Here is a 17,799-nt window from a genome sequence, read left to right as displayed (position 1 = left end):
TGTATCATCACAAAGGGGCTTTGAATTGATCATAAATACAGTCTGGAATAGGGTCGAATCCATGTATACCCTGGGATACTCTCCTCCGTTAGGGCTTTATTAATTAGATCACAAAACCAAAGACAATAACTGGATAGCTGAAGGAATGGCAGGTTATGCATGAAGTACAGACTCAAGCTATTCTTTCCTGATATTGTTGAATACAGTGAACCCTATGGCAGAATACATCCATGTTTGGTCTACACTTTCATTACTTCAGGGACCTGGGACCTCCTGCTTTACCATTTGGACCGAATTTATGCATGAGAGAAAACACCAGCGACCATAAACAATAACACAATTTCAATTTTCAACTACTACGTAGCCAGGTCGCTTTACTGGGAACATTGGGATCAATGTTTCTGTTCTCTATTAGTCTAGTGTGTAAGCTAGATTGTGTTCGCTCAATTACAGGCTGACACAAATGTTCCTGTGCGCAGCCCCTCTGCAGCTGAATAAGCTTTAATTACAGCTACAAAGAAGAAGTCAGAGAAAAGGAAAGTGATATTAATGATATAGTGAAGACAGTGGACTTTTATATACAGTGCTACACAATAACGCGCCTTGTACAATTAGTATAATCATTGTAGAGAAATAGAGGCATAAAAGAATGACTACAATTGGGGCTTGAAATCCCATTTGAGCATCCACTACACATGCTCCTGGTAGAGATACTGTATTTACCATTGGTCTTACCCCTCAAACGAAAGCATACAGGATAAAAACTATAATGCCCTTCTTAGCATAGTCATTAGTTTGTTTTTTTAAATATACATATAAAAAAGAGATGCCACAAGAAATGAGATGCAAAAAAAGTGTAATTACAAAAGTAACAACTCTAAAAATAATGTTTGAGAGAATCAGTGCCCAAAGGCGAGTCCGGCAGAATTTGAATGAATACAATCAGATCTTCAAAGCCCAGAATTGGCCGGATTTATGACCCAGGCTCACAGTCGTGCACACGCACACAGAGTGTCTTCTGCAAAGAGCTGCTTGCGGTCGCACAAAACCATTTTCCGACCATCGACATTATGGCCACACACCATGGGAACTGCATTTATCCACAAGGAAGTGCAGTGGAGTCCCCATTATGCGAGTGAGTGAACAGGTTTAGTATGTCTCTACACACAGTCGGATCCATGGCCAAAACCACTGCATCGTCTTCCTCCTGCGCTAGAGACATTCAGGCTGAGTGGATTGGAGTTAAAATGAGGACATTTAAGGTACTAGACATCTACGATTTAAAAGCCAAAAAATCAAATCCTTCTCAAAAACACAGACAGAGAGGAATTCAAAGCTGTGAGAGTTTGAGCAAGGACATCCCTAAAACTTGGTTGCAGCATTTCATTGTGGTTGCTACAAATATTCTGGGTGAGAAAGTCGACAAGTGTAGCTGAAAACTTGCGTACTTTGCACATTATCAAAAGAAAGTGACAATCAAGGAAAAATGTGTTGAACAACTTAGATGCTTGAAAATGTATGTGTGTATTTTGAATATGTATACTGTACATCAAGCAAAATGTCTTATGGCTCCATAAAATGATATGGCTGCTGCATAGATCTATTGTCTAATGGCCCGGATGACAGTGCCAATTACTGCTATGTAATTACAGTTCGGCATCACTCTACTTATTGCAGTGACTGACTCTGTATTGGGCCTTGAATCTAAAAAGACAAACCTGACCACTGAAAGACTGATGTTAGGCTTAATAAAACCAGCATTTGTGATGAATTCCCCACAAATCCCCCTGGATTTGTAAGACACGCAAGAGGAAATATGGCCATAAATCTACAGAGTTTGCCTGCGATTCCAGCTCAGCTCTGACATTTGGGCTAATTTGGGGGATCTGCTGTCTCACCATAAGTTAACTCAGACAATCGGGACAGGGCCGTGTCAGCGCGTCCGTGACAGTGTTTTTGTGCCCCAACTGTGAGTGAAACTGTTTTTAGCTTCGGTCTCAGGGGGTGTCGCGCAACTGTCCAAACAATTGTGTCAAAAACAGTGGTGTTCCTCTTCTTCACTCTTTAAGCTCTTGAGGCGAAATAAGACCAATTTATAAATGACTTTATTACAATTCCCACAGCTTTGCCTTTCACTAAACATCTTTGCTTTTATTTTTATGCGAAGCTACTTCTACTGCCAAAAAACAGTCATCACAATCTACATCAACAGCAACTCGCAGGATATTTGACAACTAACATAAATTACATCTTTCACTCTCTGCTGGCAAACATTCAGTGGCAAAGAAGCTCAATGAAGGCTCTCTGTTCATGGCAGAACTAACACAAAATTGATGTGTGAGCTATTTAAATCTGTCCATTCACCATACACACACATTTGATTGAATGGTAAGAGACAGAGGTGGGTAGAGTGGACAAAATATTTTCTCAAGCAAGAGTGCTTTGAAATCATCTGACTCAAGTACAAGTAAAAAGTAGCGACCAAAATAATTACTCAAGCAAAAGTAAAACAATTGAAAATGTTACTTAAGTACTGTGAATAGTGAGTAACAAGAAAATGGCATGAAAACAAAGAACTAAATAATTCTAAAGAATAAGGAGCACAGGATGAGCGGCATTCATTTTTTTGATCAAAATGACACATTTGCCACTTATATTTACTAAGTAAGAGTACAGATACTTCAATATAAATACAGTATACTCAAGTAGACGTAAAAAGTACTGTATGAAAAAACTACTCTAAGAAGAAATGGGTTACACTTTATTTTTCACTATCTTGATACATTGTACCCAACTAACTTTAGTACAATGTAATGTGCTTTGTAGCAATCTGAAAATAACTTACCTATGCAGTACATACACAATGGAATAATGTGTATTAGTACTTTGGAAGTATGATGTAATAAGACATAAGACCCTTACCTCCAAACTACTAATACACATTATTCCATTGTGTATGTAACCTGTAGGTACAAGTTATGCAAGGATGAAACAATGAGGAGCTGTACATTAACGCACGCTAGTTAGCCAATCAGAATTGAGTAGCACATTACATTGTCCTTTATTTGGCAGGTACAATGGGGTAGTGTAAAATAAAGTAACTACCCACCACTGGTAAGAGAGAAACATATTGAGGGCTAACCTTAGAATCAAGAGATCATCATGTCTGATGAAGGGCATGTGGCCCGAAACGTCACATATATTTATGGTGTAAGAAGAAATTTAAAAATGGGGAGCTTTCACTGCTGTGCGGACCCTTACTTTAAATCTCTGTAATCTCATTTTGGATCCAGCATGCAGGTTTTAGTGCCTTTGGATGTGCGTCCCTGTTTCTTTTAAACCTTAGAATTAAGCCCAAGGTCTTGTAGGTTGGAGAAAATGCTTCAATTGTGTCATATCCCTTTTCGTCGATGCGAGGGGTAATCAATTAAATCAAGATACAGTATCCAAGGACTTTTCAATGCAAGCCTGACTTCTAAAACAAAGGGCTTCCACAGGGCCTTGTTACACTTACAAACTGCAGAACACATGCTTTGACTAGACCTTATTTGGCTCTAGTTATTTCACTCTCTTTCAAATGCACAGTAGTTTCCTTGTTGACTAAGAAAAGCTTATAAAGCGTTTTACGATCCACGTAGTACAGGATAACAGGATGATTACTTACCACAGCAAACTAATAAAATGTTGGTGCTAATTTTGGGTCATGGAGACAATGACAGATTGATTTTGGACCTACTGAATACGTAAAAGGATGTGAGTTTGAAAGAAATTATTATAAAGGTGGAAAAAGACTGTCAAGATTTGGAGAAATGGACTGTGATGGATGAGTGAAACTGAACTTAAGAAGGAGAAGACACTGCAGACATCTGTTAAAGTGGGTATAACGTACTGTTCTCCATGCAAAGCTTGCCTGGAGGACAGCACTGTTCCCATCAATGAGGCCATGAAGTGGACAATATTAAGTCTACTAAAAGGTCAAATATTGATTCATCTGAGATTAGAAGGCCATCAAAGGCAACCACCACATAAACTCTAACAATCTAAATCAATTACAAAAAAAAGCCACTGTTTGGATTCCATTTCAAACTATACAAACACGAGGGAAAAACAGCTTTAAACCAATGCTATGTGTATGTTTTTATTTAGCAGTGCAAGGTAATATTCTGAAAAGAACAAACAAGCATTGAGACTTGACTGTCAGCAGAGTTGATTCACTTTGTCATTTTTAATCACATGAATTATTTCTTACTTTGTTTTTTAACTTTGTTTTTTTTCCTTCATAAAATTGTCACTGGTGTAAAAACTATGATTAGTACAATCCCAGTATCATGTGTTATAGTATCATCCCATAACAACATAAAGTTAAAATTCTATAACATAAATCTTGTCATCATTTGCATTGAATGTGCAAACCTCCCCTTGATTAACAATTCATTTTCAAAGGAAAAGTAAATCATTTTGTAAAAGTGAAGGGACGACACAATCCACAGGTTATCAGAAAGTCCTACCCCGTAAAAGCAGTAAGAAGAATCTGGATGAAAAATTACACTAAACATTCAAACATTCAGCGAAATTCAACAGGAAAAATCCTAGATTTCTTCAGGCCCATCTCAAGTGGACCATCTGCTACAACATAATTAGCAGTGTGATGCTAGAGCACTAAAGCCTTTGAGAGCAACATCTGGAAATTTCAGGTTTAATGTTGTACAAGTCTACAAGGTTTCACTAACAAGCTGAGCACCATTTCCCATCGCACTTTATAAACACCCGCATAAAGCAATAAGATGTTGCATTTTATCTCCATGACTTACAACAAGAAACCAAAATGGAATTGTAAAATTGGAGCAAATGAGAAAAGCCAAATTCAATACAGAGGCAGTGATTGAAGATTTAATCAGATTTGTCACGTTTACTCCACCAGCCACTAAATGATCTGCAAACCGCCTCAGCGGTGCAATGGAGGAACATACAATCAGAATCGATTCGAAATGGTTGTGAGCGGGGAAGAGACAAAGGGATCAATATCACACTGAAGCTCGGAGCCTTATCTGAGGCTCGACAGCTCAGCTCAACCACAGGGGCCATCTTTGTCTCAGAGCTCTGCAAACAAAAGTGATGGGCGTGAGTCATTACCCGGGTCAAGCGTGCTGCTGATCTCTGAGGAAGGCCTATTAGCAGCAGTGGGCAGCTCCAGGCTCCTTCACTGACAGGACTACACAGGCTGTGATTGGCTGATAGGATGGTGTCAATAATAGCTGCAGTCTTTGAGTCTTGCTAATTGCAACCATTCAAATATCGTTTCAATTATGATCTCGCAGATCAGGGTTGCAATCCATTTATCCAGAATAGAAGTCGACTTGACCAACCTTTCCCTATGATATTACAGAGAGCACTCTGTAATAAAGAGCACAACTATTAATATGTTGATACTAACATACACCAATATTATGATAGCTTAAATAGGTAAGTACTTCAAGTGTCCGTCAGTTGATGAAAATGCAATCTATTAAATATTGCAACATATGTAAATCAATGCAAAACAAAACAAGACCCATGCTGCTTGCCGTGCTGTTTCTTGCATCAATCAGAATAAAAGCATCACAGACAGACACCTGCCCTCAGCACTTAATAACATCAGCCTCTATTAGCTAATCAGCTGTGAACACACACCCTGCACGTGCACGTCGGCTGTAAAATGTATTAGTGATCGATTACAGTCCAAACGGATGCTCATTACTCAAAGACTCCCAGCGAATGGTTACCACTGTCTCCAGACTAGGAGGCTTTTAAGCAGGGAGGAGACAAATGCATGGAAATAGGAAGTATAGACCATCATCGGAAGCAGACGTTTTTAGAAGGACAGCACAATATAAGAAACTGCAATATTCAATAAACACATTTTTGGTAATTTGTTTTTTAGTCTTGTGAGAAATCGCGGCGTGTGACTCGAAAGGAAGCTTCAGTCGAGGTTTGGGCACCCTACATTGACTGCCTTGGTCGTATTGCACTCTTTTCTGTGTGTTTTGTTAAGCACTTTCTCCCTCTTACGAACCCTCTCTCTTCTCTGTCCCCTGGCGGGTAATAAGCACTAATCCACTTAAGCGCCCTGTGTTTCTCGCAGTCACCCCGACATCCAACACATTTTCTTCTCCTTGACTCCCATCTGGCAGCACAGCACACAAAGGCGGAGGGAATCCCTGTCTCTATCCTCCTCCAGAAGCGCCTTATTGTTGCAGAGTGCAGAGCGTGTGTGTGTGTGTGTGTGTGTGTGTGTGTGTGTGTGTGTAGGTGTGTGAGGGGTACACACTCATCAATAATACATATGGAGCTCCTCCTCACAGTGACTCAGGACTGAGGCCTCTGTTAAAGGCACAGGACAATCTGCTCGTCTGCCGTAAATGTTGCTGTAAAACTGGAACAATAAAGGAGCTGGCATTCAGACGGGCTGATGGGAACAAGTCATTAAATGGTAATCAATCAAAAGGGAGTGAGAGCACTGTGGTTTTGGGGTAATGAAATATTCATATCGTTCATCTTTTTGATCGATTTGTGACCAAAGCAACAGCTATAGTGTTCAGTTAGGGGTTTAACAATGCACTGTATCAATACATCTATATTATAATATGTGATGCATTGATCTCTTCATTGTGATTTTCTACTGACATAATATGCACTTTTGACCTGAAAAACAAAAACAAAAAAACACTGAAGGAAAAATGTATTAAGGTTTGAGAACAGCATTATGGCGAGCCACTGCAGGTCAGTTTTGAATGTCAAAAACAAGGCGAAATTCAAATTTTTACACATTTTTACTCTAAAAACTTTCCAACTATCCAAACCCCTGAAAAAGTCTTTGTAACTAATATGTCGTCAAAATAAAAGCAGAAATTTGAATCTGGCTCAATCCATTATTCAGTTTTGTCGCCAAAAATATGGAAAATTATGGGCATTTTTAGGCATAAAACGCCTTTTTTTTTTATACGAAAAACCTAAAATGACTGAAAACTTGCAACATATTTTTTTCCTAATATTTATATTAGTAATCTACTGCTAATTGACATCTTTAAATTTAAAATGGTTCCCTATTATGCTAGTAGATTACTAACAGAAATATGAGGTAAAAATACATCGCAAGTCAGTAATTTAATGTTTTTCGTATAAAAATAAGGTGTTTTATACCTAAAAATGCCCAAAATTTCCCATGTTTTTGGAGACGAAATCTGAATAATGGATTGAGCCAGGTTCAAATGTCTGTTTGTATTTTGTTGACATATTAGCTACAAAGACTTTTTCATAGGGGAGTTAGTTTTAAAATAAAACGTTTTTTAGTGTAAAAATGTGTAAACATTTTAATTTCGCCTTGTTTTTGACATTCAAAACTCAATTAATAAAAAATCCCTCTGAAAAAATCTTTGTAAAAAATAAAATATTCAGTTCAAGGCTGGAAAATGTCTGTCGGAGCTTCTGACATGGAGATGTTGTCGCCACAATGGGAGAAAAATGGAAAATGGCCTTGAAATTACAATTTCGTATAGAAATCTATGGAGAAACATTGTATCACTGCACTATTTAAACATGTTACTGTGATTATTAGGTATATGTTTTGTTTGAAAGCTTATGTTCAGAGACCAATTTGGCCCAAAACCTTTTTTGCATGTAGTGTGTCCCCTTAATTAAAAATACCTTGGTCTGTCACCCACTGCGCTTTAGTACACACATAATCATGGTCACATCTGAAAGCGTGATAGCCTCAGCCAATAACCTCTTACTATTGCTTTATATTCTGCTCACATCGCAGAATGCAAAGCACACCTGGCAGAAGGCACCAGCTATTTAGGTCACACACGGGGAGTGCACTGGGGCTGCTGGGTTTTGAGCAAGGTCACACCGTGTTCCCTCCACATGACAAAACCCTTTGGACCTTCCTGGGCTTCACAGCAACTCATTTAGCCATTTATGGTTTACTGTAAAACACTGCAATCATACTATCACAGAAAAATAACAATACACAGAAATACTGAATCCTGTTGGGCCAGCAGTCATTTATCCAGGCTTGTTGCTGGCAAAAAACAAGCTTGCCGTACAATGACCACGTGTGACGGTACTCAGTATGAGCCAAGTAGCCAGATTGACCACAATGACCATGAATAAAATTAGAAAATTAGAGTCTAATTAAAACGCCAGACTACATATCATGTTACAGATTTATTTCCCAGTAAATGTGGGTTTCTCTGGATGCCACTGCTCTCACTCTCTGCTTTATGTCTGCTCTCTCCTCACCACACTTCAATGAAGTCTCAAAAAGTCTCCAGAAATGTCCCCAAACTCCCAGAGCACGAGCCAAATACAGAATCCGAACTGGAACGCAAACATGCCATAAAACTCTCACTGGAGCCGAGATCTAAGAGAGTGGCTGCTATTACACTTATGCTATTACCAATTATTAATCATTTAATCAGGCTCAAAACCGTAAGGGCAAACCCACCAAACCCGGGGGCGGATTTTGTGGAGGCACCAGCTGCATTAACAGTTACAGTATCTGACAGAAAGTGGGGGATTTGCTCCATACCTAAGCAGCTTAAAGAAATGACATTTTAATAACATGATATTCCCAGATGGTGCTGGGAGTTCACAGAGTGGAACTGGAGGGCATATAACATGGAGTTGGTCAGCGGAGTTCACAGCATAAAATGATACGTAAATACTAAAGTATGGCATACAGTAGTCACCAGAATGTAAACTTTTAATACTTGGTTTCATGTTTTGTAACTCGAAACTATGTCTGGCAAAACAAGCAACAAACATACGCAATAGTCAACAATATGCAAACAGAGACAGCGCCACGACAGAATTCATATGCAACTATTGTTCAGAAGTCTTCCCAGCCTTAAACCCTCAAGTCAGGGACACTCACAGCCCTATTTAAGACCACACTTGTCTCTTCCCGAGGTTATATGGCGCAAAAATGCTAAGTTGTCATGACACTTGTGTGCGGTGTCAGCGCAATTGTGTTACAAGTATTTCTCTGCTGAGAGACTCTCCAAAGTTGGAATATCATAACTGCTGAACATGTTCATCCATTTTGACTCTGATATCACTAGGGGTGGGCCGTATTGTTATCGCAATATCATTTTTTGATATCGTTGTGGACGCGATATAATTTATGCTACGCTCAGCTCCATCAGAGCAGCATAAACACTGACTGTAGAACACGGGGACAGGTGCTGAAAAAGTAAAAGTAAATGCAGGATGTAAACTGCTTGAGTAGATCATATTTGCGAGGATATTAGTATAAAAAAAATCACTGAATTAATCTTCCCAATAGGCGTATGGCTGGGATTTTGAAGTAATTTGTCCGTTGTCAATTATATCGTCGAATATATCGTTATTGTGATATTTCTTTTTATATCGTGATATAGATTTTAGGCCATATCGCTCTGCCCTAGTGGTCAGTAGTACACTTTGTTTCATCAAAAGATTTGACATCATCTAGAATCTCCATTCGGGAGACACATTCTGCTCAATTTCATGAATCCATTGACTGGCAATTATTGATCTACCACAGACTTAAAGTTGTTGTACGGGACATAATTGTATCAACAGCATAATAAACCAGCAACAATCATGAAACATAGTAAAATAGATTTGTAAACTACTGTACTTTCCCCTAAACTACAACATAATTCATTGTTGACATACTTTTATATCGATTAAACCCACGATGACCATTTATCAATTAACCGATCAACCATGAACATCCTTAATCTCCAGCCACACCGTCAGCCTAAAATAGAAGTATAATCCTCAAATAGAGAAGGCTGTGCATTTCACGTACTGTGTTGATGCATCAATTCTTACTTCATACTTCATATAATTTACACTTCATAAGCATTGACATGTTGATCTGAGGAGGTGAGCTTATTCTTGCAGTCATAACAGTGTATGATCAGAAACTTCAAAACTTCAAAACCGCTGACAACTCTAGTGTATTAGCATTATCTAGCAATTCATAAATAATATTTTTTTTAAATCCTAATCCTTTGACTTTGTAATTGGTTTTACATTTCCGATTAGACTAAAGGAGGACTCAGACAGGACAGTAAACCCTCCCAGACAAATCACTACTGGTCCAAATTCTCTGTTTACATTGTAGGTTAATCCCAGCGTAAGCCTTAAAAAAGTATGTGTATTTGAATGAGTGGATTAGCGGTCATTCATCCATGCAATGTCTGTTCTCATCCGTGGGCCAATAGCGACGCTGTGATGTCCCGCCCAGCGCCACACAAACACATTTAGGCAGTTGAAAGGCGACAGAGCAGGGAGAGCTGTGTCAGTCCTTTAAAGCTCTCTGATTCAGGGATGTCTAGTGGAAGGAAGTTCAAATGGCATCTGTTCCCACGCTAAATATTTGATGGAAAATGTCTTCGGTAGCATGGGTCATATGAGTTGAAGGGCGTGTCCATGTTTGACCACATCTAGTAAGTTGTATTATGAGGGTCATCCAAGGTAACAGCAAACACAGGTCAGCATGCAAATAACTACAGTCCATGCCTTTTTCTACAACTGATATAACTGGAATATACTAGTCTCCACATATGTATTGTCTATGGTGCCTCGTGTCAATATAAAATACCTAAGATTATCTATTCTTGGATAGACTTTAATTTCCTTTAATTTAAAACTTGAAATACTTCACTTTTTATGTTTAGCAGAGGAACTTTACTAACAAGATGTGATTTGTTAACAACAGGAAAAAAGGTCTATCTATGTTCATAAACTACTAAAATATATTTGCTTTGATTCTAATATGACAAATTAAATTGAATCACAAATGAAGATACAAATAAGGAAAAAAAGTTGACTCAGCCCTAATACTATACCATCTGCTCTTGTGAGTGAGCACAGTAGTAAGAAAACACCTGGGGCACCGTCACTTTTACAAACTTTGGGACAGTGCCAGCCCCAACTGAGGAAGAACAACACACAGGTGCAGAGATTTGTAAATGTTCACCAGAGCCATCAGCCTCGTCCTTCAGACGTCAGCAAGCCTCTGCTGCAGAGATTACACTTGCTTAAAGTAATGTGCAACAAAGGGCAATGGATGAAGACTTTCTTAGGAGGAGACAACCTGAAACACTTAAAGCTGCTTTGTGATTTAAGTCTTTTCTCTCCATAAAATAAATAAATAATAATATGAAGACAACGATGTTCACTCTATTGCCCCAGCACACCTGACAAAACATCATCTAAACTTCAGATTGATTTATTTTTTTGAGACTGAAAAGGCTTACATTCAGAAAACCCGATAAAACTCGAGTTCAAAGAAAACTCCAGCGTTTGGGTTGAGAAGATGCGTCTCCTCATTTCATCAAAACGACTCCCTTCACTCTTATCTGCATTGGTAAAACGAATGGATTCACACATCTGAGGAAAGCCCAAACATTGAACACATTTAGCCAACAGTAAACAAACATTGATTGTGCTTAATTGTTTATTGATTGATGATCAATCTGTATGAGCATGTTCACAATGGCCTGTGACCATTGTATTATCTGTAAATCTAATAACAGCTTGAAACAGAAATAATATTCACAAGACCATAGAGGTAGTGGAACTAACGAGATTATGACTGAAGATTGTCTTTGGTTACACGTAATAGACAGTTGAAAATACTAGAACTGAATTCACTTTCATCGCTGTTTTGCTGAGAGACCCATAAAGTGGTTAAAATTTCTCTTTAAACAGTAGAAATAGATTTTTTGGCTTTATAATGGGGCCAAATCTTTGGGAACCATTTATTTCAAAGCACCATTAAAAAAATGGTCTCATATTTCTGTTCTAATCATTCATAAATGATACATTTATTGAGGCCTCATAACTCGCTGAACAGCTAAATGTATGATCAAAATCAGCCACGCTTAAAGCAAGACCGTTTTCTACCATTTGAGTGTAAACAAAACTTGGGCAATTAGTCAAAATGAAGTCGAGATCGTAATCTCAACTATGGTCAATTTCAATAATCGTCATGGCGCTTTTTTAATTGTCAGTTCTACAGCTTCTGTGGCAGTAACTGTATCAGGTTTGGGCTTGTTTTCCACTTCAGTGGAAAATAATCATTATATTATTGAGGCAGTATTTGAAAAGTCTGTAGATTCAGGGACCATGTTAGAAAATCTAGATGGACCAATACAACATTTGCAATATGGACACAATTTTATTATCTTAATTATTCTACAATCATTTACATCCCAATCACCCAATAAGTTCATAATGACTGCACAAACAACAATGATATTACAAGTTTTCCATTTAAATTGCTGTGCAGAAATGGCAAAGGAAACGCATTCATCAGCATAACTTAAACATCCCCAATATAAATAGTATGTAATTGCTTCAGCCCGCGAGCATACACATAAATGACCACTTATGACCAGGCGAATTTATGAAACTGCTTGGAGTCATTCACATTATTGTTCTGCAAATTTCAGGAAAAGCAGCTGATAACCCCTGAGACATTGTGCATATTCCGCCTTAGTTCCCATCGCTGACTGCATTACTTACAGCAGTGGAAGCTTGGGCTTACTGTTGTTATTAGAGAAATCTGTGTACTTCCAGACATCACTCAAAGCTTTTAGCAGATTAACTGAGAGAATTAGCTCTAATTACATGTTGAAACGTCCACTTTCCAATCCTCTCAGACACAGGGGTTTAGGTCTGCGGAGAAAACACATCTACTCATCCAGCACACACATCCAGTGGTGGGTCATGTCTTGTAGAAAGCATCTTCCACTAATAGACTGCTACAGAGTTTGTTTTTCCATGCGGTTTTGCGCCATTTCCGGCATTCTCAGCTGCTTTTCTCACCTGTTCCTTAACTCCATCTATCAAAATCACTTCTAATAGAGTTTATCAGCCAGTCTGAAAGCGGCAGTAGCGTGGCAACAGCGGCAGCTATAGACAGACGGGTGGCGTCAGCTGTCTCGCAGACACATGAGCTCTGATTGCCAAGTGGAGGTATGAATGCGTGTCACTTCCTGTTTCCGCCCGTTAATTTAGAATATCCTATTTATAAACCACTGATTAGCATAACATCGAGCCACTAAAGTCACATGACCTTTTCCTGTGTTATTTGTGTGATTTGAGAAACAAGCTTGGCAGATAGGAGTTATTTTTGATCAATTTTTTTTAATAAACAATTTCTGACTGGCTACAATTATTGCTGTACAATTTGACAATGCATAATAGCTGTAAATTCTGCGCATTAGCAATCATTTAGGGGTTATTGCATGAAACATAACTGCCACTTATCCTCACCTGTTTTAACAAAAGCACAATAGTGTGGATCTATTCATTATCTGTTACCATGGCACCATGGCTGCTGGTAAAAGCCTTTTCCACTACCTTTTCACAAGAAATTGCATTGCTTTTCAGAGGCTAAATCCATCAACTTAAAAGCATTTTAACAGTGTTGACCTCTACCAAAGCATAATACATGCCACACAATAGGGAAAAAGATACGGATGAACACAGGCACAACCTAGCGATATTCTAGCTGCTAATGGAGCCATGAAGCAATATCAATATAGTATATCTTCCTAAAAATCTATCTGAAATTTGGAATGTATCACTCTGCATGTAAGTTTGCATGTTGTTTGATACAAATTTACTGAAGGGCTTTAGACGTGACAGAGGTCTCTTTCAAGATAGACTGACTGAGCAACTATGAGGCATAGAGGTTTTCCTGCAAAACTGTTGTCTTTCTTTTCAGTGCCTTGTAAAATCCATAACCTGAAACAAACATTAAACAGTTTTTCTATTTTCTACCTGCTGTAGCTTCATTATTAAATAAATCATTTTTCATTGTGGTTGGTTATTTGATCACAATTAAGAGTTTAAGGTTCATGAGCATGAGTGTGATTTCTAAACCACCTTCGGTCAGAGTATCAAATTAACCCATGTAACGTCTATCATGTCATAATACCACATAGTCGTAACTCTATCTCCTGTAGAGGAAATGACTCGAATAATTCATTTCAGTTTCCAGTGGAAAAGCATCAACTGTCACAATCATAGGCATTAACTACAAATACGGTTAAATGAAACACATCCTTTACATGGCTCATACACACAGGCACCCCGAACAATTTTAAGAGTATGGAAAAGGGATTATTTTTATAATTATTTGAATATGTTGTCTACAAGGTGCACCAAACTATGCAGAGTTTACAAAATTACAGGTATTTTGTTACATCTGCTGATGCAGAATCCATATCACAAACTGCAATAATAGTAGGCAGAGGATCAGGTTGGGATTTGCACAATTTTGAGATAGGAAAATAGATTTAATATTTTGTACAATCTGAAGTTAGTTGGTTTGTCAATTGCTGAACGTAAAAGGTAAAAACTGACATGCTGCTTCAGCATTTGCTGATCAATGATAATTGTGGTTCATTAATGTCCGTGGGACCACCACAAGGAGTCTACTTATCCAATCATAGTTGTCTAGTTTTAGAAAAACAATGCAGCCTGTTTTGACTATTACTTTAGAACTTATGTATTCTGGTCAAATTAAATTGACTGCCCAGGTTCATTGGTGAGTCAAGAGCATTATAGATAGATTGTGGTAGATGAGAAGGCAGAAACCACAAATGCAAATCGGGTTTAGTTTGCGCTGCAGTGTCTGAAAGATCCTGTTGATGAACTTGTTGGGCGTGCAAACATGTGTCATTGCTCTGCCCTGTGTAGTCTGGGTACTGTTAATTAAAGGTTTTCTGTGTGAATATCAACGAGGCGCTGGATACAACTGTTCTTTTTCTCCCTCACAGATCTGCTCACAGCACTGACAATCCACCGTTAGCTCTGGTTTCATCAAAGAACAAATCTGTATCAAACTGCACAGACAGAACTTCAGAGACCAAGTTGTGCATGTAATCTTTTGCATATTATCAAAACATCTTGTGAGCATATGCCATAATATAAAAGCAAGAGGCTAAGCAGTGTTAATCAGGCGTCGTATTTCTGAGACATCAAATACAATAATACTCAAAGTGGTGCTCTTACCTGTATGTATGTACAGTGTATAGATGTAGATGTAGATGTATATATATGTGTAGATACTATGTATGGCTTTAAAATGGACATGTCCAAGCTGCCAGCAGGTTTTTGCTGAGAGTGGCATTAAAGAGCACAAAAGCAGGACTGGTAGATGCTTGAGTGATAAATCAGAGAGGTTTGGACGTGTACAGAGCATGGACATAGTTAATGGGTGTTTCTCTTTGAGCAGCCAGGAAAGACAAAAGAGAAGATTTATAGATGCAGAATGAGTACATTGCTGTGAAGATGCAATGGGGCATCATCATCACTGAAATTCAAACAACAACTTTCCAAAGATTACAGCTAATTATGTGATAGAAATGTTTATGCTCTTTACATTTCTTGATGCAAACGTTCAAAGCACTGAACTGTTATTTCGCAGCTTCTTGTTTCTATGGTGATGACAAGATGAACAAAGTTTTATCGTGACATTATTTTAGTCATCTAAAAGAATGTAGCCTACGCAGCACCTCAAGGAGAGTGATGGGAATAATTAACTTGACCAAATTGACACAGGAGACACAGGGGTGTGTCAACGCTGTGCATCACTGTCACATTTCACTCAAACATCTCATTCTGTACACAAATTCATCAATTAAAATAGTCAGTATACGCGTTATAACAATGTAGTGCTGCACACTATGAGAAAAATGTCTAATATTGTAAAATTGCCTTTGTTTATTTATTTTAATATTGCAATAAAATGAATAAATTGTCACATTTTTAGAGTGCTTTTCTGCCAAGGCACTCAAAGCACTTTACGTCAAAGAACCACACACACATTCACACGTCAGCGTCAAACACTGGAGGCAAAGTGGGTAGAGTGTCTTGCCCAAGGACACAATGGCAGTGTGCACCTGTGGGATTTCGAATAACATTTTATTGCAATATTTTACCATTTCAGAAGAGTATATGCTCCATCAAATCTAAAGCAGCTGTCGAAATTTAGACTTATACAGACTAAATCTAGACCAAAACAAGGCTACATTTGAATTAAGAAGATCATAACAAAAAAATAAGTAATAAAAAGTTTTCAGTGTTATTGCAATAGAATGTGGGCTGCATGCAATATGGATAATGCACCATCTGATATTCCGATCATTTGGCTATATACTGTACAGTTCTATACCCATGGGGCGAGAGAGCAGAGCGGGTCGTCTTGTGATCAAAGGATCGGTTCGAATCCCGCAGGTGCACACTGTTGTTGTGTCCTTGGGCAAGACACTTCACAAGTGTCATAAACCGTGTAATTGTTTTCGAATTTGTTGTAATCACAGCCACTGAAACTTAAATCCAGGCATATTCACTTGTGAGGCAGCCATACCAAATAATCCAGTACACTGCAGGTTTGATCACACTACCAAATTTACTTTTTAATTTTTTTTTGGTAGAGGCACCAATTAGTAACTTTCCAATTAGTAGCCTTGGTTGTTTGAACCAATCTGAAACGTCAAATCATGAATACATGATGACTGGAAGTGGTTTGGCTTCAATTTCGGCAGCATAGGCTAAATGTTTATTGATAACTAAACTGCACTGAAGATAGCATCATACAGAAGCCAATCTTAGCAAAACCATACATCAGTCTTTCAACCTGACATGACTTGATGGACAGCTCAGCTCATGCCTTGTGATGTGGTAGCGAATGCACTTCAGGTGACTTAATAAAGTAGGCCCACATTTGCTTTTCACAAATATAGGCTTCTGTTTTGTTTGATAATTATCAGGTTAAAAGAAATCTGGTTGTGGTTTTGGAAGTGCTGTGGTCGAAGGCACTAATTTCACACCACCACTCATTACCACTTTCATTTGTGTCACTTTTCGATCCCCATTTTTAGAAGCCCGTAAAGCAGCGTTTAAACACCCCTTAGAGCTCATTAAACGCGCCCCGATACACAGTAGACACCGCGTCATTTGGGGAGCATCTTGAACACATTTGCTGACATTTGCAGCAGCTGATGTGATGCCTCCATGATTCCCCCTTCTTTTCTTTTGTAGAGCCCCACTAAGCAGCAGCAGCAGCATCAGGCTTGGGAGCTCACTTTCTCACACAAGAAGTGCCCGCGTAAAGACAATTGGCAAATCTCAGCGCACAAAGATGGCAAAGAAATGGTGAGATGGGAGGCAGTGTGGCTGGTCTCTGTACCTGTTTTGTAGAAGGCATCAGTGTCTGGGTCGCTGCTGGGCGCCTCCTCGGCCGCTTCTGCAGGGTTCATGCCGCTTCCAATACAATCCACCGACAAAGAAGGGTAGAATTAAAAGCGCCGGGTTACGAGCTCCAGTCCGTATTCCTTACATGTTTCTCGCGTCTGTGTCTGTCCGCCAGCCCTCCTCCGCTCCCCCGGGCTGCTAACACGCGTTCTTTCAGTCGCCCTCTTCGGTTTGTTTGGCGTTTCAGGGCTGGCTTGGGTCCTCTCTATTGTTCCCAGTCCAAGCTTTCTCTCTGCCGCTGTCCGCCAGGGTCTCTCTCTGCCTGCTTCCCCTCCCTCTCTCCCCCGCGCACCGTCCCTCCCCGCCCCTGCCTCTCCTCTCCACCCTCCGCCTGTGCCTTTCCCTCGCCTTCACTTCAATTCTCTTGGCTTTATTTTTTTAATAAAGCCATTATAAAGCTAAGGTATGTCCCTGAGAGGGAAATATCAAACTTCATCGGGTAGGCCAAAGACTATTACGCAAATGGGTTATCGGCGCAGGAGATACTGTGTTATT

The 17,799-nt window shown here is 39.1% G+C and overlaps 1 protein-coding gene across 1 annotated transcript in view; it reads right to left on the bottom strand.

Annotated features, from left to right (window-relative positions):
- kalrna (kalirin RhoGEF kinase a) overlaps positions 1-17,575 on the bottom strand; it is a 91,290-nt gene extending 73,715 nt beyond the window's left edge. The window contains exon 1 of the mRNA XM_079563125.1: positions 17,240-17,575. Coding sequence (XP_079419251.1) covers positions 17,240-17,309 — 70 coding nt within the window. The 5' untranslated portion in view covers positions 17,310-17,575. The remainder of the gene's footprint in view (positions 1-17,239) is intronic.
- Between the last annotated feature and the right edge of the window lie 224 nt (positions 17,576-17,799).

This window comes from Gobius niger (assembly GCF_951799975.1).
Source record: "Gobius niger genome assembly, chromosome: 9".
In the NCBI taxonomy this organism is placed as follows: Eukaryota; Metazoa; Chordata; class Actinopteri; order Gobiiformes; family Gobiidae; genus Gobius; species Gobius niger.
Note: the sequence above shows the minus strand (reverse complement) of the source record. Positions and strands in the feature narration are given on the sequence as shown.